The sequence below is a fragment of the Bufo gargarizans genome, chromosome 10 (assembly GCF_014858855.1).
Source record: "Bufo gargarizans isolate SCDJY-AF-19 chromosome 10, ASM1485885v1, whole genome shotgun sequence".
In the NCBI taxonomy this organism is placed as follows: domain Eukaryota; kingdom Metazoa; phylum Chordata; class Amphibia; order Anura; family Bufonidae; genus Bufo; species Bufo gargarizans.
Window position 1 is genome coordinate 42,852,670 of NC_058089.1, and position 27,164 is coordinate 42,879,833.

At 44.5% G+C, this 27,164-nt stretch overlaps 1 protein-coding gene across 3 annotated transcripts in view; it reads right to left on the reverse strand.

Annotated features, from left to right (window-relative positions):
* The window catches only part of LOC122920535 (snake venom vascular endothelial growth factor toxin ICPP-like), an 88,360-nt gene that overhangs the window by 52,419 nt on the left and 8,777 nt on the right, over window positions 1–27,164 (reverse strand). For all 3 annotated transcript variants that reach the window (XM_044270116.1, XM_044270114.1, XM_044270115.1), the window contains exons 3-4: window positions 8,061–8,100; window positions 5,223–5,419 (exon numbers count right to left, since the gene is read on the reverse strand). In XM_044270116.1, the coding sequence (XP_044126051.1) occupies window positions 5,223–5,419; window positions 8,061–8,100 (237 nt within the window). The remainder of the gene's footprint in view (window positions 1–5,222; window positions 5,420–8,060; window positions 8,101–27,164) is intronic.

The following is a 27,164-nucleotide window of genomic DNA, read 5'->3' on the forward strand; positions in this document are numbered from 1 at the left end:
GAACAAGAAATGTGCTTGAACGGACACTAAATAACTCGCCCAGCTACAGCACTAAGGACAGATTTAGCGGGATATAAATTTGAGGCCTAGTATTTAGGCGCTGGGTGACAGGTATGGGTTTAGTGCCAGAATTAGACTTGGAAATACACAGTAGCGGGTGTGTGTGAAGTTATTCTGAATGACCCAATGTGCACCTTGAATATTATATACCCTTTTAGGGATAGATTTCAAATAGCTCTGATATAGCAGAAACCACTAAATTATGAAATTGCTAAATTGGGAATTGTATTTCAACCCAGAACAAGAAATGTGCTTGAACGGACACTAAATAACTCGCCCAGCTACAGCACTAAGGACAGATTTAGCGGGATATAAATTTGAGGCCTAGTATTTAGGCGCTGGGTGACAGGTATGGGTTTAGTGCCAGAATTAGACTTGGAAATACACAGTAGCGGGTGTGTGTGAAGTTATTCTGAATGACCCAATGTGCACCTTGAATATTATATACCCTTTTAGGGATAGATTTCAAATAGCTCTGATATAGCAGAAACCACTAAATTATGAAATTGCTAAATTGGGAATTGTATTTCAACCCAGAACAAGAAATGTGCTTGAACGGACACTAAATAACTCGCCCAGCTACAGCACTAAGGACAGATTTAGCGGGATATAAATTTGAGGCCTAGTATTTAGGCGCTGGGTGACAGGTATGGGTTTAGTGCCAGAATTAGACTTGGAAATACACAGTAGCGGGTGTGTGTGAAGTTATTCTGAATGACCCAATGTGCACCTTGAATATTATATACCCTTTTAGGGATAGATTTCAAATAGCTCTGATATAGCAGAAACCACTAAATTATGAAATTGCTAAATTGGGAATTGTATTTCAACCCAGAACAAGAAATGTGCTTGAACGGACACTAAATAACTCGCCCAGCTACAGCACTAAGGACAGATTTAGCGGGATATAAATTTGAGGCCTAGTATTTAGGCGCTGGGTGACAGGTATGGGTTTAGTGCCAGAATTAGACTTGGAAATACACAGTAGCGGGTGTGTGTGAAGTTATTCTGAATGACCCAATGTGCACCTTGAATATTATATACCCTTTTAGGGATAGATTTCAAATAGCTCTGATATAGCAGAAACCACTAAATTATGAAATTGCTAAATTGGGAATTGTATTTCAACCCAGAACAAGAAATGTGCTTGAACGGACACTAAATAACTCGCCCAGCTACAGCACTAAGGACAGATTTAGCGGGATATAAATTTGAGGCCTAGTATTTAGGCGCTGGGTGACAGGTATGGGTTTAGTGCCAGAATTAGACTTGGAAATACACAGTAGCGGGTGTGTGTGAAGTTATTCTGAATGACCCAATGTGCACCTTGAATATTATATACCCTTTTAGGGATAGATTTCAAATAGCTCTGATATAGCAGAAACCACTAAATTATGAAATTGCTAAATTGGGAATTGTATTTCAACCCAGAACAAGAAATGTGCTTGAACGGACACTAAATAACTCGCCCAGCTACAGCACTAGGGACAGATTTAGCTGGATATAAATTTGAGGCCTAGTATTTAGGCGCTGCGTGACAGGTATGGGTTTAGTGACAGAATTAGACTTGGAAATACACAGTAGCGGGTGTGTGTGAAGTTATTCTGAATGACCCAATGTGCACCTTGAATATTATATACCCTTTTAGGGATAGATTTCAAATAGCTCTGATATAGCAGAAACCACTAAATTATGAAATTGCTAAATTGGGAATTGTATTTCAACCCAGAACAAGAAATGTGCTTGAACGGACACTAAATAACTCGCCCAGCTACAGCACTAGGGACAGATTTAGCTGGATATAAATTTGAGGCCTAGTATTTAGGCGCTGGGTGACCGGTATGGATTTAGTGACAGAATTAGACTGGGATATGGCCAAAAAATAAACAGACTATTGCTGGTTAAATGCACTTGGTGTGACAGCTTCACCCTGATGTAGGCTTTAGCCAAAAAACAACCACACCATTGAGGGTTAAATGCACTTGGTGACAGGCGCAGCTTGCCCCTGATTTAGTATATGGCCAAAAAATGAACAGACTATTGCTGGTTAAATGCACTTGGTGTGACAGCTTCACCCTGATGTAGGCTTTAGCCAAAAAACAACCACACCATTGAGGGTTAAATGCACTTGGTGACAGGCGCAGCTTGCCCCTGATTTTGTATATGGCCAAAAAATGAACAGACTATTGCTGGTTAAATGCACTTGGTGTGACAGCTTCACCCTGATGTAGGCTTTAGCCAAAAAACAACCACACCATTGAGGGTTAAATGCACTTGGTCGCAGCTTGTGCTGGCGCACCACAAGACACAAAATGGCCGCCGATCACCCCAGAAAAATGTGACTGACAAACGGTCTGTGCAGCCTAAAAACAGTGAGCAATTGAGGATCAGCAGCTCAATGATCCACAGCTGCAGATCGATCAGTTAATCAAGTCCTTTGGAGGAGTTAATCTGCCTAATCTCGCCCTACTGTCGCAGCCGCAACCTCTCCCTACGCTAATCAGAGCAGAGTGACGGGCGGCGCTATGTGACTCCAGCTTAAATAGAGGCTGGGTCACATGGTGCTCTGGCCAATCACAGCCATGCCAATAGTAGGCATGGCTGTGATGGCCTCTTGGGGCAAGTAGTATGACGCTTGTTGATTGGCTGCTTTGCAGCCTTTCAAAAAGCGCCAAGAAAGCGTCACAAAAGCGCGAAGAAAGCGACGAACACCGAACCCGAACCCGGACTTTTACGAAAATGTCCGGGTTCGGGTCCGTGTCACGGACACCCCAAAATTCGGTATGAACCCGAACTATACAGTTCGAGTTCGCTCATCCCTAGTCTATGCAACTCCCACTAAGCCGCTGCTACAGAAGCACAGAAAGGCAAAATGGTCAAAAATGTTTGCACAAATAGGTTAGTAAAATCCCGCCTCTGTTTTTCTTTTGAAATAGTTATATATGATATGAACAGTAGAAGCATTGCCATCAATTGTGGATCAACTGTTTTCTTTAGACAGAGCTTCATGCACAAAACCTTTCAGCTGCACTGAATTGTAAAGCAGCAACCATAGACTTCTATGGGCTCTCTGGTACCTCCTGATTTCATAGGTAAAAATTTTTTTTTCTTTCAGTGATTCTTAAAGACAAAAACTAAATTGTGGTATGCTCTAATGTCTGCATATTACATGGCTACTGTCATCTGGATGCATTACAACATCTAGGTAATATTGTACCATATGTAGCACCATTTATTTAATTTATGCACTTATATAGCGCTACTATATTCTGCAGCACTTTACAGACATTAGCATCAAGCTGTCCCCAATGGGGCTCGCAATCTAAGGTCCATATCAGTATGTCTTTGGAGTGTGGGAGGAAACTGAAGCACAAGAAACATACAAACTCCATGCAGATGTTGTCCTTGATCAGATTTGAACCCAGGACCCCAACGCTGCATGGCAACAGGGCTAACTATACTACGGCATATGCAGTGCCTACCAAACTGCATTTCAGAGACACAGTGACTGTGTATTGTTGTACAGCCTCCAGCATACCGCTCTGCTGCATAAGACCTTACAATAATGACCTATGTATGGGCGCTTCAAGTCAAACCATCTTTGTGCCATATGGCCAATTCTCACGCTACAAATCCAAGTTTTTTACTGCTTTTAAAGAGGTATTCCCGTTCTTATTCTTTTCTTAATATAATAGGAAATCCTACAATTTTCTAATATATGTGTATTGGACATTCTGCTCACCTACCTATCCTTATCACTGCAGTTAACCCCGTGAAAAGGACCATTTGGTCTTGTGCAAACATGGCACCAGTCATGTGACCCCTCACAATTGTCATATGACCCATGGCATTCAGTTAAAGACATGTATATCAGAAAATTGTCTAATCTCTTCCCCTATAATGAAAAACAATTTAAAAAAATCTAAAGATACCAATTTGAGCACTTTTTTACTGGTAGAAACCATGTGGTCTAAACTGCATTGCAAAACCATGTAACTTTACAGTAAAATGAGGTCGGATTTGCTGCATGCCACTTGTGAAAGGTGAAAGCATTTATAACATTTCCAAACTCAAATCAAGTGTTTCTTGGTAAAATCTGCAGAATAGTAAACATGGCAGTGGTTGGACTATTCGAAGCACTAGTTAATGATTTTAACTATTGCGTGATGGCTCCTTCCACAAGATTGCATACAACTCAATGGAAGAGACAGGCTAAGGGTAGGTTCACACATGCGGCACAAACTCCGGAAGTCTGCTCCAGCAAGGGAACAGACTGCTGGAGTTTACCGTATGAGGCGTAACCGGATACTGCTGATAAACGCCGGCAGTTGGTTCCTCTGCTGAAACACACTACCGGAGTTTGTGCCGCATGTGAACCTACTCTAAGCAAAGCGGGGGAGAATTGTAGCTCAAATAGGATAAATAAACTAGTGTACATGCCTGGCACTAAATCTATTTTATGTCGGCGTACGCTATTATTTAGGCTCAAAATATTTGCATAAAGTACACCAGTTAAGTCGTCATAATATGTGTCTATTATGTTGCTGCCTAAGGCTACTTTCACACCAGCGTTTTTGCCTGATCAGCAGAAATGCTTCCATCGTGATAATACATCCGGGTGCATCCGTTATGAACGGATCCGGTTGTATTATCTTTAACATAGACAAGACGGCTCCGTCATGAACACCACTGAAAGTCAACGGAGGACAGATCCGTTTTCTATTGTGTCCGAGAAAACGGATCCAGGACCATTGACATACATTGTGTGTCATGCCACGCATCCCATGCCGGACATATAACCGCTGCTTGCCGCATTTTTCTGTCCGGCATGGGAACTTAACCAAACGGAACGGAACGCATTCTGGTGCACTCCTTTATGTTTAGTTCAGTTTTGTCCCCATTGACAATAAATGGGGACAAAATGGAAGAGTTTTTCTCCGGTATTGAGATCCTCTGTCGGATCTCAACATCGGAAAAGTAAAACGCAAATGTGAAAGTAGCCTAAGAACACTTACATGATAATATGTTTCGATCACAGATACTATTTTGATTAAACCAGCATGAAATCTGTCTAATAATTCATTGGGATTTTGATTCATTCCAATATGAATTCTTTCTACTTATTCATTCTCGTACAATAGAGGAATTAGTATATCAATCACCTGCATTTTGATGATATGTGCCTGTATGGGGAAGCAGCTTTGAGCTTCGTCCAGGCAGCACCCCGCACAGCGCTGGACTGACACACATGGCGGCTTGAAGAGAAAGTCTGAAAACTGTGGAAACTCATTGAGCAGATTAAGAAGGACCCATCGAGGCTGGCACTTACTCCTGTTAAATATATCCATCCAGGCCTGGCCTGCAAAACACACATCACATTGTCTTATTATATACCAGAGATAATCCAGCTCTAGTTATGAGGCTTTTCAGGGTATGTGTAGAGGACTATAGAAGAAAGAGTGTTTACACACAGATAAAATGGTCTAAACTAAAGCTGGCCGTACACATGAGGTATTGTATGAAGTTCACCACTGATCCCCCATTAGCCAGTAACTTGCATACTTGGCTCTACAAAGAGAGTAATACATAGAAATGTGTTTAGTATGCCTATAGTGAATGTCCACCTTTTAACACCATGTTATTTCTAGGATTATTAATTTCATAATAATTATTTATTTATATTTTATACATTTTGCTTTAAAATATAGCATAGATTAAAAGCAGAGCATTCTCTGTACTGCCAAAGGGCGTCTGCTGCATAGTGCTTTGTTACATAGTTCAATGTGTAACAGTAGGATGGAAGCTCCCCCTAGTGGTGGCTGCAGGCAGAATAAATGGTATTTATTGCCTATGTAAATATCCAGCCAATATAAAGACATACAAAATTAGGAATGTATTAAGAGCATAATGTTGAACCTATTTAGATCAAGAAAAAAAATGGACATTTACTTTAACCTAATAGTATCTGAAAATGTGTTACATTAATCAATTACAATGCAAGCAAGAAAAGGGCTAAGGCTGAGAGCTGCCTCTCCTGACTCCCCCATACAGGCTTGGTTGGGCCAGGCATGCATGTGTTTTCAATGGCAACAAAGAAGAAATCTGCTGTCAGACAGCTCTAGTATCAGAACAAAAGGAAGCTGGCGTTTAAATTCTGTTGGGGGGGGGGGGGGGGGGCGAGGATCAGGAGGCCCCCATAGACACTAGCTAGTGACCTGGCTGGCTAATAATCTAATGTGTATAGGGGCCTTAAAGTGGGCCATACACATTAGATAGCTGTCAGGACGAACAACTGACAGGTATCCCTTCTTACCCCTGTAGATACATGCATTCTGGGTTTATCTGGGAGTGCGTGTATCTTGAATAGTGAGAGGGAAGAAGGCATGGGCTTATCTGCCCGAGAACAAAACTTGGATTTCAGTTTACCCTAATTTACCTGGAATATGGACTAGAGTCCATTGTGCAATGTGACCGTTGCTCGACATCTGGCTTAGTTCATGTAAAAGAGCAAGCATTGAAATCTATGTACTGACATAGGTGGGAACTGCTCTGCAATGGGACACTGCCAAGAATCTACGCATTTCTATGAACGCTATTAATTCAGGGAATGACAGGAAATGCTTGGGTCATCATTTTGACTTAACTGGGAAAAACTCAGAAAAGTACCCAAAAGTTTTTTTTTTTTTTACAACCTAACATCTGCAGATGATAACAGTGTGTGACAGGGGCGTTTCATCATCATTAGGCTGACAGATGGCTATGAATTTCCCAAGCCAGATAACTGAAAGTGTTAAAGTGACAGCAGTGTGTGTTACTGTGACAGATATGTGTGTATTCTACAATGGCAGATAAGTGTAAGCAGGGTGAACAATGGTTTCCCTGCCCCCGATTACATCTGGTAAGTTACAATGTTTTATATCCTGAAATATCATATTCTGGGCTGTCCATTGACTTAAAGGGGTATTCCGACTACATCAAGTTATCCCCTACCCACAGAATAGGGAAAAACAAGTAGATTCCTGTGAATAGTTGATCACTTGATGACTACAACTCCTATTTAGCACTAAAGTAAAGAGAGACTATATTGTTCTGCCACTGGCCTGGTTTTGTGACTCCTACTCCATATGCTGGCCAATGCAGTCTACGCGCCCTGCCTTGCATCCATCCAAACACTTAACGTTACGGACAACAAATACCGTCAGGCCAGAGCCCCAGAATCAGGGTGTGCCGTCCTTTCACTGCATGGTCCTAGGGAGCAATGTGAGGAAAACCACTGTGATTGACTGCAACAGCCAGAGCCACTACCACTCCCATCCTCTGCTCCGGCTCCTGCTGTAAAGAAGCACAAGCTGCCCCTCTTTTTTCACATGATGGCTTTGCCATGTGCAAGAAGCCCAAGAGATTCTGCATTTCTTCCTCTAAACATTTCAGGGGTATTCACATTTTAGACAAATATGACATCCACATGGTGATATACATTAGATGAACGTTGGCCGCATCTGCCTGAATTTGGGTCCCCAGCTGGACATCTGATGTGTAAGATGGTGTCCTGATCCTTCCCTGACAGCAGATGTTGGGCAATCATGCTCGGCAGAGCTGAGGTGGGGGTGGTCGTGTGGTTAGCTATATACTGTATAATCATCACTGGATTGTGTATAGAAAATCTAGTATGTCAACGTAAAGCAGTCACATGGATAATACAACGGACAGAAACCCCATGGAAGCACTCCGTAGTGCTTTCGTGGGGGTTCCGTGCCTGCATTCCGCATCGGACCTTCTGGATTGTGGACTCATTCACTTGAATCATGTGGACATACCCTCAAACTAAAAGCATTTTAACTCCCTGTTGTGGACATCTATCTGCAAGATCCTCTGTAATTGAATGGGGTGCTGTGATATGAATGCAAAGATAGGGACATTTGAAGGGAGCCTTACATATACGACTAGGTTTAGGATGAGTAGTAGCAGAAGTACAGAATACATAACCATGCACATAATACCTTCTAATTTCAGGGTCTGTGGAGTCGGAGATACTGAAAGCTGAAAACAGAAGAAAATGTGATTTTAATAAAGGTCTATAAACCCTAGGTGCAGCATATTACCCACAATGCAGTCATCACACATTATACACAATGCAGTCATCACACATTATACACAATGCAGTCATCACACATTATACACAATGCAGTCATCACACATTATACACAATGCAGTCATCACACATTATACACAATGCAGTCATCACACATTATACACAATGCACTCATCACATGTATTATACACAATGCACTCATCACATGTATTATACACAATGCACTCATCACATGTATATGTGTATACAGTATATACAGTATATAGCGCAATCATCACACATACACAATGCAGTCATCACACATTATACACAATGCACTCATCACATGTATATGTGTATACAGTATATAGTGCAATCATCACACATATAACATGTACTCATCAAACATCATACACAATGTATTATTTTTCTCACTTATATAGAGCTGACATATTCCGCCCTGATTTACAGTCATTAGCATCACTCGCTGTCCCCAGTGGAGCTCACAATCTGAGTTCCCGATCAGTATGTCTCTGGAGGGTGGGAGCCCCAGTCCTCACTTTTCCAATACGTTCTATAGTTTCTCTTTGAGCCTCTATGCCTCCCTCCACTCTCACCTTCCCCCACAGGCTCTCCGTCGCTTCTGCTACCCTTTCCTCTATAAACAGCTAAGTATTTTCCCCTATTACAGATATAATCTGATCACAGTAGCCAGACTGTCTGCAGAAACGTACTTTGTACAAAACATATCAGCATACGACACACGCCATCGACAGGCCATAGCGGCAGTTTCAGAATTTTTGTGATCATCAGTGACATCACTGTGACATAAAAGAGCTAAGCCGTAAAGAGATACCAAAAAGGTCTACAGCGCAACAAGTCACTTCATGCGGGTCCAGATGATGATATCTTGCATGCTGCTGCCTATGCTGGGTGACAGAGAGGAATGACTATAATCATCAGAGTCCTGGAGCGATCGTTACAGAATTACAGCTTTATTCTATGGGACATATCATACCCACCAACATGCTCACATTCGGGATAAACAGTCCATGCCCTATTCCATACACAAAGAAATACATTTATTTCCACATTACTCCTGCACCTTTTGAGCCTCAGGATAGTCCTTTCCCCAAAGTGAGTAAAATTGGCTTCTACCTCACAGTTTTTTGCCTTCCTCTGGATCACCTTGCAGGATAACAGTCAGAACTGGATGGACAGATGTCTTTCAGCCTTATAAACTGTGTTAGTATGTTACTATGTTATATGGACAGGGGTCTATTTATCTCTAGGAAAGGAAAGAAGACTTCCATCTCCGCTGTAAGAGCAGTCACACTAGGGAACTCTGTCATAGGAAGTTGTAATGGATAAAGTTGTTGAAAGTTTTCAAGAGGAAAAGTTGTAAATCTTCTCCCTTAATAAAAGGCAAATGTAATATACCCCATGGTGTTTAATGTCTTCCTCTGGTCAACGGTACATAACAACTTGAACTTTATGCTCTTTTTTCAACCATGTATGTTCACACTGCTGGCACTTCTGTAATGATTGGTGGTAAGAACAGCACAGCATGCAGCACAGTTCTTCCCATGAACATGTCTGAGCTAACAACAGATACCAGCGGCCCTTAAAGGCGTTGTCCGGGTTCAGAGCTAAACCCGGACATACCTCCATTTTCACCCAGGCAGCACCCCTGACTTGAGCATCGGAGCAGTTCATGCTCCAATGCTCTCTTTTGCCCTGCGCTAAATCGCGCAGGACAAAGGCATTTTCAGGAGTTCTGGTGACGAACCGGTCTCTCCATAGGGCTGCCAGGAAGCCCGGTGACGTCACTGGCACTGACGGGCGGGCTTTAGTCACCGAACACAATGCCAGATGGAAGCCTCCCCCTGGCAGTGTGTTATTGTAAACAAATAGCCCTTGCCCTGCGTGATCTAGCGCAAGGCAAGGGAGCGCATCGGAGCATGAGATGAGATGCTCCGATGCTAACATCAGGGGGGTTGCCTGGGTGAAAATATGGGTATGTCCGGATTCAGCTGTGAACCCGGCAACCCCTTTAACTTAGCTGGTTCCGTTGCAATCCATTGGGATCCTGTGGGTGATCCTTAATAGAACATGTTCATCTAACTAAAAACCAACCTATGGAAGCTAATACAGGGCATACAGGAACGGACACTCAGCTTCTCCAGCCAACCGATTGGCAAGTCTATCAAGATATGCACAAATACATTCCTCACAAGCTTAGGCTGCTTTACCATTCAGTCTGCTGGGAAGAGTTTTCTGATTTTCTAGAAAAATATTATACCTTATACTATATATTAGTGATGGACAAACATCGGCTGGGACAATTCGCAAACTCGCATTTGCGATCAAATGTTCGTGAACCGTGCGTTCGCAGCGGGCCACATTCTCTTTAATGTCAGGTGAACCTGAAAAACCTTCAGGTCATATTTGCAGCCAGCAAACACTTACTAGAAGTACACAAATAGTCCCACAACATAGACAGTTATATTCCAGAGGGGGATCATTGCCAAAAATTCCTACAAAAAACATGTATTTTAATCAGGGTCTATTTTCATGATCCTTAAAAGGGAAACTCTCAAAAATGTGCCCTGCTGGAGCCTAGCAAATTATTATTTCCTATTGGTTTGATGTATACAAATGTGCAGCACTCCACGTTTTTGTATCCTTAAAAAAATGGTTACTTTAACGTATTTTTTTTTTCTACCATGGAATTGAATGGTGAACGGACGCCACTATACGGCATCAGTCTGAGGCATCTGCTAACTCATACAGTTTGGTATGCATTAGATGGATGGCAAAAATAGGATGTGAACCCAGCCCAAGTGTCAGAATAGGCACAAGTACACAGCGGAGCAGCGTGGCAGAGAGGGGAGGCCGCCATGTACTGACAAAGCGCTACCTGATCCTGGTGGTCAGGGATCAGGACTGTGTTTGCCAAGGATCATTTTCTACTGGGAAATACAGGGCACAGTATAATACACTAGAATCTATATACTATAAAAATATTAGCCCTACCCGCGAATTATAATACAATTAGGTGGTCATTAGAGTTGAGCGAACACCTGGATGTTCGGGTTCGAGAAGTTCGGCCGAACATCCCGGAAATGTTCGGGTTCGGGATCCGAACCCGATCCGAACTTCGTCCCGAACCCGAACCCCATTGAAGTCAATGGGGACCCGAACTTTTCGGCACTAAAAAGGCTGTAAAACAGCCCAGGAAAGAGCTAGAGGGCTGCAAAAGGCAGCAACATGTAGGTAAATCCCCTGCAAACAAATGTGGATAGGGAAATGAATTAAATTAAAAATTAAATAAATAAAAATTAACCAAAATCAATTGGAGAGAGGTTCCATAGCAGAGAATCTGGCTTCCCGTCACCCACCACTGGAACAGTCCATTCTCAGATATTTAGGCCCCGGCACCCAGGCAGAGGAGAGAGGTCCCGTAACAGAGAATCTGTCTTCATGTCAGCAGAGAATTAGTCTGCATGTCATAGCAGAGAATGAGGCTTCACGTCAGCCACCACTGCAACAGTCCATTGGCATATATTTAGGCCCAGCACCCAGGCAGAGGAGGGAGGTCCCGTAACAGAGAATCTGTCTTCATGTCAGCAGAGAATTAGTCTGCATGTCATAGCAGAGAATGAGGCTTCACGTCAGCCACCACTGCAACAGTCCATTGGCATATATTTAGGCCCAGCACACACACAGGCAGAGGAGAGAGGTCCCGTAACAGAGAATCTGGCTTCATGTCAGCAGAGAATCAGTCTGCATGTCATAGCAGAGAATGAGGCTTCACGTCAGCCACCACTGCAACAGTCCATTGGCATATATTTAGGCCCAGCACACACACAGGCAGAGGAGAGAGGTCCCGTAACAGAGGATCTGGCTTCATGTCAGCAGAGAATCAGTCTGCATGTCATAGCAGAGAATCAGGCTTCACGTCAGCCACCACTGCAACAGTCCATTGGCATATATTTAGGCCTAGCACACAGGCAGAGGAGAGAGGTCCCGTAACAGAGAATCTGTCTTCATGTCAGCAGAGAATTAGTCTGCATGTCATAGCAGAGAATGAGGCTTCACGTCAGCCACCACTGCAACAGTCCATTGGCATATATTTAGGCCCAGCACCCAGGCAGAGGAGGGAGGTCCCGTAACAGAGAATCTGTCTTCATGTCAGCAGAGAATTAGTCTGCATGTCATAGCAGAGAATGAGGCTTCACGTCAGCCACCACTGCAACAGTCCATTGGCATATATTTAGGCCCAGCACACACACAGGCAGAGGAGAGAGGTCCCGTAACAGAGAATCTGGCTTCATGTCAGCAGAGAATCAGTCTGCATGTCATAGCAGAGAATGAGGCTTCACGTCAGCCACCACTGCAACAGTCCATTGGCATATATTTAGGCCCAGCACACACACAGGCAGAGGAGAGAGGTCCCGTAACAGAGGATCTGGCTTCATGTCAGCAGAGAATCAGTCTGCATGTCATAGCAGAGAATCAGGCTTCACGTCAGCCACCACTGCAACAGTCCATTGGCATATATTTAGGCCTAGCACACAGGCAGAGGAGAGAGGTCCCGTAACAGACAATCTGGCTTCATGTCAGCAGAGAATCAGTCTGCATGTCATAGCAGAGAATGAGGCTTCACGTCAGCCACCACTGCAACAGTCCATTGTCATAAATTTAGGCCCAGCACCCAGGCAGAGGAGAGAGGTCCCGTAACAGACAATCTGGCTTCATGTCAGCAGAGAATTAGTCTGCATGTCATAGCAGAGAATCAGGCTTCATGTCAGCCACCACTGCAACAGTCCATTGGCATATATTTAGGCCTAGCACACAGGCAGAGGAGAGGTTCATTCAACTTTGGGTAGCATCGCAATATAATGGTAAAATGAAAATAAAAATAGGATTGAATGAGGAAGTGCCCTGGAGTCCAATAATATATGGTTATGGGGAGGTAGTTAATGTCTAATCTGGACAAGGGACGGACAGGTCCTGTGGGATCCATGCCTGGTTCATTTTTATGAACGTCAGCTTGTCCACATTGGCTGTAGACAGGCGGCTGCGTTTGTCTGTAATGACGCCCCCTGCCGTGCTGAATACACGTTCAGACAAAACGCTGGCTGCCGGGCAGGCCAGCACCTCCAAGGCATAAAAGGCTAGCTCTGGCCACGTGGACAATTTAGAGACCCAGAAGTTGAATGGGGCCGAACCATCAGTCAGTACGTGGAGGGGTGTGCACACGTACTGTTCCACCATGTTAGTGAAATGTTGCCTCCTGCTAACACGTTGCGTATCAGGTGGTGGTGCAGTTAGCTGTGGCGTGTTGACAAAAGTTTTCCACATCTCTGCCATGCTAACCCTGCCCTCAGAGGAGCTGGCCGTGACACAGCTGCCTTGGCGACCTCTTGCTCCTCCTCTGCCTTGGCCTTGGGCTTCCACTTGTTCCCCTGTGACATTTGGGAATGCTCTCAGTAGCGCGTCTACCAACGTGCGCTTGTACTCGCGCATCTTCCTATCACGCTCCAGTGCAGGAAGTAAGGTGGGCACATTGTCTTTGTAGCGTGGATCCAGCAGGGTGGCAACCCAGTAGTCCGCACAGGTTAAAATGTGGGCAACTCTGCTGTCGTTGCGCAGGCACTGCAGCATGTAGTCGCTCATGTGTGCCAGGCTGCCCAGGGATAAGGACAAGCTGTCCTCTGTGGGAGGCGTATCGTCATCGTCCTGCCTTTCCCCCCAGCCACGCACCAGTGATGGACCCGAGCTGCGTTGGGTGCCACCCCGCTGTGACCATGCTTCATCCTCATCCTCCTCCACCTCCTCCTCATCCTCGTCCTCCTCGTCCTCCAGTAGTGGGCCCTGGCTGGCCACATTTGTACCTGGCCTCTGCTGTTGCCAAAAACCTCCCTCTGAGTCACTTCGAAGAGACTGGCCTGAAAGTGCTAAAAATGACCCCTCTTCCTCCTCCTCCTCCTCCTCCTCCTGGGCCACCTCCTCTTCCATCATCGCCCTAAGTGTTTTCTCAAGGAGACATAGAAGTGGTATTGTAACGCTGATAACGGTGTCATCGCCACTGGCCATGTTGGTGGAGTACTCGAAACAGCGCAACAGGGCACACAGGTCTCGCATGGAGGCCCAGTCATTGGTGGTGAAGTGGTGCTGTTCTGTAGTGCGACTGACCCGTGCGTGCTGCAGCTGAAACTCCACTATGGCCTGCTGCTGCTCGCACAGTCTGTCCAGCATGTGCAAGGTGGAGTTCCACCTGGTGGGCACGTCGCATATGAGGCGGTGAGCGGGAAGGCCGAAGTTACGCTGTAGCGCAGACAGGCGAGCAGCAGCAGGATGTGAACGCCGGAAGCGCGAACAGACGGCCCGCACTTTATGCAGCAGCTCTGACATGTCGGGGTAGTTGTGAATGAACTTCTGCACCACCAAATTCAGCACATGCGCCAAGCAAGGGATGTGCGTCAAATTGGCTAGTCCCAGAGCTGCAACGAGATTTCGCCCATTATCACACACCACCAGGCCGGGCTTGAGGCTCACCGGCAGCAACCACTCGTCGGTCTGTTGTTCTATACCCCGCCACAACTCCTGTGCGGTGTGGGGCCTGTCCCCCAAACATATGAGTTTCAGAATGGCCTGCTGACGTTTACCCCGGGCTGTGCTGAAGTTGGTGGTGAAGGTGTGTGGCTGACTGGATGAGCAGGTGGAAGAAGAGGAGGAGGAAGCCGAGAAGGAGGAGGTGGCAACAGGAGGCAAAGAATGTTGCCCTGCGATCCTTGGCGGCGGAAGGACGTGCGCCAAACAGCTCTCCGCCTGGGGCCCAGCTGCCACTACATTTACCCAGTGTGCAGTTAGGGAGATATAGCGTCCCTGGCCGTGCTTACTGGTCCACGTATCTGTGGTTAGGTGGACCTTGCCACAGATGGCGTTGCGCAGTGCACACTTGATTTTATCGGATACTTGGTTGTGCAGGGAAGGCACGGCTCTCTTGGAGAAGTAGTGCCGGCTGGGAACAACATACTGTGGGACAGCAAGCGACATGAGCTGTTTGAAGCTGTCTGTGTCCACCAGCCTAAATGACAGCATTTTATAGGCCGGTAGTTTAGAAATGCTGGCATTCAGGGCCAGGGATCGAGGGTGGCTAGGTGGGAATTTACGCTTTCTATCAAATGTTTGTGAGATGGAGAGCTGAACGCTGGCGTGTGACATGGTTGAGACGCTTGGTGACGGAGGTGGTGGTGGTGGTGTTGGTGGTACATCCCCTGTTTGCTGGGCGGCAGGTGCCAACGTTCCTCCAGAGGCGGAGGAAGAGGCCGAGGCGGCAGCAGCAGAATAGGCCGAGGCGGCAGCAGCAGAAGAGGTAGCAGGGGGAGCCTGAGTGACTTCCTTGGTTTTAAGGTGTTTACTCCACTGCAGTTCATGCTTTGCATGCAGGTGCCTGGTCATGCAGGTTGTGCTCAGGTTCAGAACGTTAATGCCTCGCTTCAGGCTCTGATGGCACAGCGTGCAAACCACTCGGGTCTTGTCGTCAGCACATTGTTTGAAGAAGTGCCATGCCAGGGAACTCCTTGAAGCTGCCTTTGGGGTGCTCGGTCCCAGATGGCGGCGGTCAGTAGCAGGCGGAGTCTCTTGGCGGCGGGTGTTCTGCTTTTGCCCACTGCTCCCTCTTTTGCTACGCTGTTGGCTCGGTCTCACCACTGCCTCTTCCTCCGAACTGTGAAAGTCAGTGGCACGACCTTCATTCCATGTGGGGTCTAGGACCTCATCGTCCCCTGCATCGTCTTCCACCCAGTCTTGATCCCTGACCTCCTGTTCAGTCTGCACACTGCAGAAAGACGCAGCAGTTGGCACCTGTGTTTCGTCATCATCAGAGACATGCTGAGGTGGTATTCCCATGTCCTCATCATCAGGAAACATAAGTGGTTGTGCGTCAGTGCATTCTATGTCTTTCACCGCTGGGGAAGGGCTAGGTGGATGCCCTTGGGAAACCCTGCCAGCGGAGTCTTCAAACAGCATAAGAGACTGCTGCATAACTTGAGGCTGAGACAGTTTCCCTGGTATGCATGGGGGTGATGTGACAGACTGATGGGGTTGGTTTTCAGGCGCCATCTGTGCGCTTTCTGCAGAAGACTGGGTGGGAGATAATGTGAACGTGCTGGATCCACTGTCGGCCACCCAATTGACTAATGCCTGTACCTGCTCAGGCCTTACCATCCTTAGAACGGCATTGGGCCCCACCATATATCGCTGTAAATTCTGGCGGCTACTGGGACCTGAGGTAGTTGGTACACTAGGACGTGTGGATGTGGCAGAACGGCCACGTCCTCTCCCAGCACCAGAGGGTCCACTAACACCACCACGACCATGTCCACGTCCGCGTCCCTTACTAGATGTTTTTCTCATTGTTATGGTTCACCACAACAACAAATATATTATTTGGCCCAATGTATTGTATTCAAATTCAGCGGGATATAAATTTGAGGCCTAGTATTTAGGCGCTGGGTGACCGGTATGGATTTAGTGACAGAATTAGACTTGGAAATGCACAGAAGCGTGTGTGTGAAGTTATTCTGAATGACCCTATGTGCACCTTCAATATGATCTACCCTTTTAGGGATAGATTTCAAATAGCTCTGATATAGCAGAAACCACTAAATTATGAAATTGCTAAATTGGGAATTGTATTTCAACCCAGAACAAAAAATGTGCTTTGACGGACACTAAATAACTTTCCCAGCCACAACAGGACAGCGGTAACGAGAGATTTAGCGGGATATAAATTTGAGGCCTAGTATTTAGGCGCTGGGTGACAGGTATGGGTTTAGTGACAGAATTAGATTTGGAAATGCACAGTAGCGGGTGTGTGAAGTTATTCTGAATGACCCTATGTGCACCTTGAATATTATATACCCTTTTAGGGATAGATTTCAAATAGCTCTGATATAGCAGAAACCACTAAATTATGAAATTGCTAAATTGGGAATTGTATTTCAACCCAGAACAAGAAATGTGCTTGAACGGACACTAAATAACTCGCCCAGCTACAGCACTAGGGACAGATTTAGCTGGATATAAATTTGAGGCCTAGTATTTAGGCGCTGGGTGACCGGTATGGATTTAGTGACAGAATTAGACTTGGAAATGCACAGAAGCGTGTGTGTGAAGTTATTCTGAATGACCCTATGTGCACCTTGAATATTATATACCCTTTTAGGGATAGATTTCAAATAGCTCTGATATAGCAGAAACCACTAAATTATGAAATTGCTAAATTGGGAATTGTATTTCAACCCAGAACAAGAAATGTGCTTGAACGGACACTAAATAACTCGCCCAGCTACAGCACTAAGGACAGATTTAGCGGGATATAAATTTGAGGCCTAGTATTTAGGCGCTGGGTGACAGGTATGGGTTTAGTGCCAGAATTAGACTTGGAAATACACAGTAGCGGGTGTGTGTGAAGTTATTCTGAATGACCCAATGTGCACCTTGAATATTATATACCCTTTTAGGGATAGATTTCAAATAGCTCTGATATAGCAGAAACCACTAAATTATGAAATTGCTAAATTGGGAATTGTATTTCAACCCAGAACAAGAAATGTGCTTGAACGGACACTAAATAACTCGCCCAGCTACAGCACTAAGGACAGATTTAGCAGGATATAAATTTGAGGCCTAGTATTTAGGCGCTGGGTGACAGGTATGGGTTTAGTGCCAGAATTAGACTTGGAAATACACAGTAGCGGGTGTGTGTGAAGTTATTCTGAATGACCCAATGTGCACCTTGAATATTATATACCCTTTTAGGGATAGATTTCAAATAGCTCTGATATAGCAGAAACCACTAAATTATGAAATTGCTAAATTGGGAATTGTATTTCAACCCAGAACAAGAAATGTGCTTGAACGGACACTAAATAACTCGCCCAGCTACAGCACTAAGGACAGATTTAGCGGGATATAAATTTGAGGCCTAGTATTTAGGCGCTGGGTGACAGGTATGGGTTTAGTGCCAGAATTAGACTTGGAAATACACAGTAGCGGGTGTGTGTGAAGTTATTCTGAATGACCCAATGTGCACCTTGAATATTATATACCCTTTTAGGGATAGATTTCAAATAGCTCTGATATAGCAGAAACCACTAAATTATGAAATTGCTAAATTGGGAATTGTATTTCAACCCAGAACAAGAAATGTGCTTGAACGGACACTAAATAACTCGCCCAGCTACAGCACTAAGGACAGATTTAGCGGGATATAAATTTGAGGCCTAGTATTTAGGCGCTGGGTGACAGGTATGGGTTTAGTGCCAGAATTAGACTTGGAAATACACAGTAGCGGGTGTGTGTGAAGTTATTCTGAATGACCCAATGTGCACCTTGAATATTATATACCCTTTTAGGGATAGATTTCAAATAGCTCTGATATAGCAGAAACCACTAAATTATGAAATTGCTAAATTGGGAATTGTATTTCAACCCAGAACAAGAAATGTGCTTGAACGGACACTAAATAACTCGCCCAGCTACAGCACTAAGGACAGATTTAGCGGGATATAAATTTGAGGCCTAGTATTTAGGCGCTGGGTGACAGGTATGGGTTTAGTGCCAGAATTAGACTTGGAAATACACAGTAGCGGGTGTGTGTGAAGTTATTCTGAATGACCCAATGTGCACCTTGAATATTATATACCCTTTTAGGGATAGATTTCAAATAGCTCTGATATAGCAGAAACCACTAAATTATGAAATTGCTAAATTGGGAATTGTATTTCAACCCAGAACAAGAAATGTGCTTGAACGGACACTAAATAACTCGCCCAGCTACAGCACTAGGGACAGATTTAGCTGGATATAAATTTGAGGCCTAGTATTTAGGCGCTGGGTGACCGGTATGGATTTAGTGACAGAATTAGACTGGGATATGGCCAAAAAATAAACAGACTATTGCTGGTTAAATGCACTTGGTGTGACAGCTTCACCCTGATGTAGGCTTTAGCCAAAAAACAACCACACCATTGAGGGTTAAATGCACTTGGTGACAGGCGCAGCTTGCCCCTGATTTAGTATATGGCCAAAAAATGAACAGACTATTGCTGGTTAAATGCACTTGGTGTGACAGCTTCACCCTGATGTAGGCTTTAGCCAAAAAACAACCACACCATTGAGGGTTAAATGCACTTGGTGACAGGCGCAGCTTGCCCCTGATTTTGTATATGGCCAAAAAATGAACAGACTATTGCTGGTTAAATGCACTTGGTGTGACAGCTTCACCCTGATGTAGGCTTTAGCCAAAAAACAACCACACCATTGAGGGTTAAATGCACTTGGTCGCAGCTTGTGCTGGCGCACCACAAGACACAAAATGGCCGCCGATCACCCCAGAAAAATGTGACTGACAAACGGTCTGTGCAGCCTAAAAACAGTGAGCAATTGAGGATCAGCAGCTCAATGATCCACAGCTGCAGATCGATCAGTTAATCAAGTCCTTTGGAGGAGTTAATCTGCCTAATCTCGCCCTACTGTCGCAGCCGCAACCTCTCCCTACGCTAATCAGAGCAGAGTGACGGGCGGCGCTATGTGACTCCAGCTTAAATAGAGGCTGGGTCACATGGTGCTCTGGCCAATCACAGCCATGCCAATAGTAGGCATGGCTGTGATGGCCTCTTGGGGCAAGTAGTATGACGCTTGTTGATTGGCTGCTTTGCAGCCTTTCAAAAAGCGCCAAGAAAGCGTCACAAAAGCGCGAAGAAAGCGACGAACACCGAACCCGAACCCGGACTTTTACGAAAATGTCCGGGTTCGGGTCCGTGTCACGGACACCCCAAAATTCGGTACGAACCCGAACTATACAGTTCGAGTTCGCTCATCCCTAGTGGTCATTTATTATATAGAAATAAATCTCTATTAGGCGTAGTTCTAACACAGATTGTGGCACAAATGCCCTTAGCACAGCAATCTGCATATTTTTCCCTCTCATACCAGATTCTAAAAAAGGATGGCATGGGCAGAGAAAGGGATACAGTTATGGCCATCCAGTTATTGGATACCACCGCCATACATTGACCGGATAACATCTCTGTACAGTGACCGGATAACACTGCCATACCGTGACCGGATAAAAGGGTATAAGAGGGCACAGTACAGGGAATGACTAAGGGCACTGCACAGGGTGTGGTGAGAGGGCACAATGCAGTGTATAAGGGGGCACAGTACGGGGTGAAGGGCACAGTACGGTGTGGGGGGCACAGTCACATGACTAACTGTTGTCCAGTACAGGCCCTAAAAATTAGGCAATAGGCATTCACCTGACAGCAAAGAACTTTGGAATCTGTGGCTGGAGGTACGTTAGGTGGTCACAGGATAAATATGTGGGTGTTGAATTCCTACAAGATCCATGCCTCATTCATTTTAAAAAATGTGAGGTAGTCCACACTGTCGTGATCTAGGCGAGTGCGCTTATTAGTCACGATCCCCCCTGCTGCGCTGAACGTACTTTTGAACAGGACACTCGACGAGGGGCAAGCCATGAGTTCCATGGCAAATTGTGCCAGCTCTGGCCACTGGTCAAGCCTGCACATCCAGTTGTCAAGGGGTTCCTCGCTTCCACATTGGCCGTTAACCCGATGTAGCCAGACACATGTTGATCTAGGCGTCACTGAGGCTGGATCCGGAGGGCGGCTGTCGATGGGTTGGCTGCAAGAATGATCTCATATCTGAAGTGACCAATGCATCTTCAAACCGCGCTCTTTTTGCAGGCACGTGTCATTGGCTGAGCGTGGAGGAATCTAACAGCCTCCTTGATCTCTCTTGATTCAGTGTTTATAGGGTTAATAACCACATCCCTTTTCTCAGCTGTTGCTCAGTGGTCATCACTTCTACCCTTTATAGTCTCACCCCACCCTTCTGACTATGCGGTTGATAGCTTAATTTGGGTTTGGCTGAGCTGGTGTGAGATCCTCTCTGGTGTTCCTGTTCTTTCATCTCTACAAAAGTGTTGCGTTTGTTTGTATTTGTTATATTCCCTGTTGTTGTATCTGGACCTGAGACAGATACTTCCATTTGTCCATCTTGGGAGGAATGGGTTGTCTCTGGTCCTATACTTATTCCAGGGCCTTATAGGGAAATCAATGCCTAGGTAGCCTGCTCATGAATATTCTTACCTTCAAGGTCTATTCATATTGATAGGTTGTCAGGGCCCAGATTAGGGTTGTCTAGGAGGTGACCTGTTTCTTCCCTAGTTTCCAGGCCCAGTTACTGTTCCCCTTCTCTCCTGTGTTCAGTGTGGAGTTTCCCCCTCACACTGCAATATGGAATTTGAATTTGGATTGTGAACTTGGTAGTTTGCAATTGTAGCTTGCAATTTGTAGCTTGCAATTTGTGTTTGGTGGAACTTTAAGTAAACACACCTATAACTGGTTCAGTATGCAGTTCTAATTACTATACTAACAGTAGGAACATTATATAACTGATTTAAATACCTATTTTGGCCTCTCTGCTTCCATAAAAACACAGCTCTCACTGGAGTGAATGTCTCTTTAGCTCCTGCCTCTGGTGAATAATGATTCTGGGAATTCCCAGACAGGCTGTGTGTGAGGCTGGCTGTGATTGGTCTAGACTTCTGCCCAGCAACAACAGATTAACACTATGCTTTCTGTTTCTGCTGTGTCACTGAGCTTACCTTACATTACAAAATCATTCTTAAAAGCATATTATCTTTTTCTGCTCCTGTGAACACAAAATATAACAGTTATATGACATCCAAAACATGATGTCACAGTAAATAACTCAGCTTTTGTCTTTAACACATAAACATAGGAACTATATTAAGGCTATTAGCAGATCTAGCTGTATACACATATAAGCTAAACTAGCAACCTAGGACAGATCTTAGCTGGACAGCTACACTTCCACCAAAATTACCTATAAGTATATGTTCTTAGTGGTAGGACTTGAACATGAATTTGAGGAACTTTCCAATAGGTTCTCAACTTCCAAGTGTCTTTTATCACTCACTAAAACTAACTTCTGTATAGGACGTTCCAACTTGAGTGAAGTAGTGAGACGTTTTCCTTTTTTGTCAAGTTTTCAATCTCCTATTTGTAACACTCTTCTTACTAGTTTGTCTTCATCATTTTGAACTTCTAGAACTTTGGCCAATTTCCATTGACTTCTATGGAAATCTTCTTTCAATAACACTATGTCACCAACTTGGACATTTCTTCTGGGTGTTTGCCATTTACTTCTTAGCATAAGATTGGCTAAGTACTCTTTTCTCCATCTATTCCAAAACTGTTCTGATATATATTGAACTCTTCACCATCTCCTTCTGGCATAAAAATCCTCTTTGGTGAATTTGCCAGGCGGTGACTATGTAATCCGACTTAGGGTGAAGTACAAACCGGATTCCAAAAAAGGTGGGACACTATACAAATTGTGACTAAAAGCTAAATGCAATTATGTGGAGGTGCCAACTTCTAATATTTTATTCAGAATAGAACATAAATCACGGAACAAAAGTTTAAACTGAGAAAATGTACCATCTTAAGGGAAAAATATGTTGAATCAGAATTTCATGGTGTCAACAAATCCCCAAAAAGTTGGGACAAGGCCATTTTCACCACTGTGTGGCATCTCCCCTTCTTCTTACAACACTCAACAGACGTCTGGGGACCGAGGATACCAGTTTCTCAAGTTTAGAAATAGGAATGCTCTCCCATTCCTGTCTAATACAGGCCTCTAACTGTTCAATCGTCTTGGGCCTTCTTTGTTGCACCTTCCTCTTTATGATGCACCAAATGTTCTCTATAGGTGAAAGATCTGGACAGCAGACTTGCCATTTCAGTACCCGGATCCTTCTCCTACGCAGCCATGATGTTGTGATTGATGCAGAATGTGGTCTGGCATTATCTTGTTGAAAAATGCAGGGTCTTCCCTGAAAGAGATGACGTCTGGATGGGAGCATATGTTGTTCTAGAACCTGAATCTATCTTTCTGCATTGATGGTGCCTTTCCAGACATGCAAGCTGCCCATGCCACACGTACTCATGCAACCCCATACCATCAGAGATGCAGGCTTCTGAACTTGAGTGTTGATAACAACTTGGGTTGTCCTTGTCCTCTTTGGTCCGGATGACATGGCGTCCTAGATTTCCAAAAAGAACTTCCAATCATGACTTGTCTGACCACAGAACAGTCTTCCATTTTGCCACACTCCATTTTAAATGATCCCTGGCCCAGTGAAAACGCCTGTGCTTGTGGATCTTGCTTAGATATGGCTTCTTCTTTGCACTGTAGAGTTTCAGCTGGCAACGGCAGATGGCACGGTGGATTGTGTTCACCGACAATGGTTTCTGGAAGTATTCCTGAGCCTATTCTGTGATTTCCTTTACAGTAGCATTCCTGTTTGTGGTGCAGTGTCGTTTAAGGGCCCGGAGATCACGGCCATCCAGTATGGTTTTACGGCCTTGACCCTTACGCACAGAGATTGTTCCAGATTCTCTGAATCTTCGGATGATGTTATGCACAGTTGATAATGATAGATGCAAAGTCTTTGCAATTTTTCGCTGGGTAACACCTTTCTGATATTGCTCCACTATCTATCTGCGCAACATTGTTGGAATTGGTGATCCTCTATCCATCTTGGCTTCTGAGAGACACTGCCACTCTGAGAAGCTCTTTTTATACCCAATCATGTTGCCAATGGACCTAATTAGTGTTAATTGGTCTTCCAGCTCTTCGTTATGCGCAAATGTACTTTTTACAGCCTCTTATTGGTACTTGTCCCAACTTTTTTGGGATTTGTTGACACCATGAAAATGTGAATCAACATATTTTTCCTTTAAAATGATACATTTACTCGGATTAAACGTTTGATCTGTCATCTACGTTCTATTACAAATAAAATATTGACATTTGCCATCTCCACATCATTGCATTCAGTTTTTATTCACAATTTGTTTAGTGTCCCAACTTTTTTGGAATCTGGTTTGTAGATGGTTGGGAGTTAAAGGCTCCAAACTTGTTGGATCGGTGATGTTATTAACTGTAAGTGGACGACTGTTAACAATAGACATTACTTCATAGAATAGGGTCCTAAGTGAAGCATCATCTATTCTTTTGGCGCTCTTTTTCAACACCGAACTTAACACATTTCTCACAGTTCTGATTTGTCTTTCCCAAACTCCTCCTGTATGGCTTGCATGTGGAGCATTCATGTGAAAATCACATATGAAAATCACACTGTTTCTCTAACAAATACTCAGTTACTTTTTCTTTATCAATCTCTTTTAGCGCCTTCTTCAATTCATGCTTGGTCAGATCTAAACTCTGACGGTACCTCTAATGGCTATGAAACATCTTAAGGCATTGATGAAAGAGTCAGTTGACATATCCTCTAACATTTCCAGGTGAATTGCTCTGGAACTCAGACATGTAAATATTAGTCCATATCTCTTGTACTCCTTCCGGTTTTGCTTAATGATGAATGGGCCAAAGTAATCCATTCCGCTATAAAGAAATGGTGGTGATGGGTTTACACGATCTGCCTGTAAATCTACCATTCTTTGTTCTTCTGTAGGTCTACGTGCCTTTCTGCAGACTACACATTTACGTATATACTTTGCTATAACTTTACTTCCTTTCACAATCCAGTAACCACCTTCTCTCGAACAGCTTTGGGTGAAGCTTCTTCCTTGATGCAAGGATATGTTGTGGTAGTGATCAATAATCAATCTTGTGAAGGTAGAGATTTTTGGGTAGAATTGCTGGATGCTTCACTCTGCTAGGTAACAATGCATTTTCCAGTCTCCCTCCAACCTTCAGTATACCATCCTGCAGAACAAGATTAAGCTTGTACAATGGGTGGTTGTTTGGAAGCCTTTTAGCTTCTTGACTAAGTCTCTTCAACTCTCCACTGTAGAATCTTTGTTGAATGAGTCTAATGACAGTTTCTTCAGCTTTCATTCTTTCTTCTACATTCAACAATTCCTTCTTTCTGATTACCTTTGCCAAACGTTGAATTCGAGCTACTACGTTTATGACTGTATTCCATTTTAAACATCTGGCTAGTCTTTCAACTATGTAATCTTGACACTTGGCAGCAGTGCTCAATGTTTGTACAACTTTTACTTCTGGATCACTCAGACAATTCTGTGTAACCTTTACTGGGCATGATTTCCTTTTCCCATAGGAACTCTCGGCCTGTGAACCAATTAGAATTTTTCAATTCTGTTACATTCAGGCCTCTTGAAGCATGAACTGCTGGTGTCACGGATGGTGTTGCAGAAAGCTGGAACTTATAAATAAACATCCGACTGGCTTGATCCCAAACCAAGGAGCATATAAAACCCCTAGAGCTCTCCCTGACTGCTATGCCCATGCAAAGGTCTTTATGGTAGATGACTGCATGTCCAAATACCTTATACTATGTGACACCTGAAAACCCTATAATAGTGAGGGGACACGACCACCGACTCCCTGCACTTAATACGGACGGAGTCAGGGTCACCTAGAATCAAGCCAGCAAGGAAACACAAATAAAGGAAACAGACTTATCTGAGGAATCAGCAGAAGCAGCATCCAGCAGTGAACACAATCCAAGAAGAAGTATAAACCGCAAAGTGAGGCAGTATAGGAGGGAATATAAAGGGAGACAATTAGTGTAAATAGGTGACAGTTGGGAGAAGGAAAGGAGATGACAAAGTGAAACCAAAACAAAGAACTTCATGCAGGTAGAGAAGAACATCTAACAGACCTTCTCACAGAAGTGGCGGTGACAGTACCCCTCCCTCTACAGGTGGACTTCGGACACTCAGAGCCCACCTTCTCAGGATGAGACCTATGGAAAGCCCTGATAAGACTAGTGGCCTTAATGTCCGCCACTGGGACCCACATCCTCTCCTCAGGACCATAACCCTCCCAATGAACGAGGTACTGGAGAGAACCGCGGATAATGCGAGAATCCACAATCCTAGAGACCTGGAATTCAAAATTACTATCAATCGAAGGAGGAGGCAAAGAGGAGGGTACAGTGGGTTGGACATAAGGTTTTAATAGGGACCTGTGAAAAACATTATGGATCTTCCAAGTCTGAGGAAGATCAAGACGGAAGGCAATGGGATTGATGACGGACAAGATCTTATAAGGCCCAATAAACTTAGGACCCAACTTCCAGGAGGGAACCTTCAGTTTGATATTCTTTGTAGACAACCACACCAGATCACCCACATTCAGGTCCGGACCAGGCACACGTCTCTTATCTGCCACACGCTTATATCTCTCACTCATCCTCTTCAGATTACCCTGAATCTTTTGCCAAATTAATGACAAAAATGAGGAAAATCTCTCCTTATCAGGTAAACCAAAAGACCCCTCTCCAGAGAATGTCCCAAACTGCGGATGAAACCCATATGCACCAAAAAATGGTGACTTATTAGAGGGATCCTGGCGAAGGTTATTTAAAGCAAACTCAGCAAGGGACAAAAAAGAACACCAATCCTCCTGATTCTCCGCCACAAAACAGCGCAGATATGTCTCCAGATTCTGATTGACGCGCTCTGTCTGGCCATTCGACTGCGGGTGGAAAGCAGAAGAGAATGACAACCGAACCCCCAAGCGAGAACAGAAGGCCTTCCAGAATCTGGAAACAAATTGCGTGCCCCTATCAGAGACGATGTCTGAAGGAATGCCATGCAATTTAACAATGTGATCAACAAAAGCTTGCGCCAGCATTGGGTAACCCAGAAAAGGGAATGAAATGTGCCATTTTGCTAAAACGGTCCACTACTACCAGAATCACAGTCTTCCCCGAGGAACGAGGCAGGTCCGTAATAAAGTCCATGGACAGATGCGTCCAAGGACGGGAAGGAATGGGTAACTGGAGGAGAGAACCCGATGGCCGTGAATGAGGAACCTTGGCACGAGCGGAGGTCTCGCAGGCTGTCACAAAACCCTCAACCATCTTACGAAGAGCCGGTCACCAGAATCTCTGAGCAATGAGATCCAC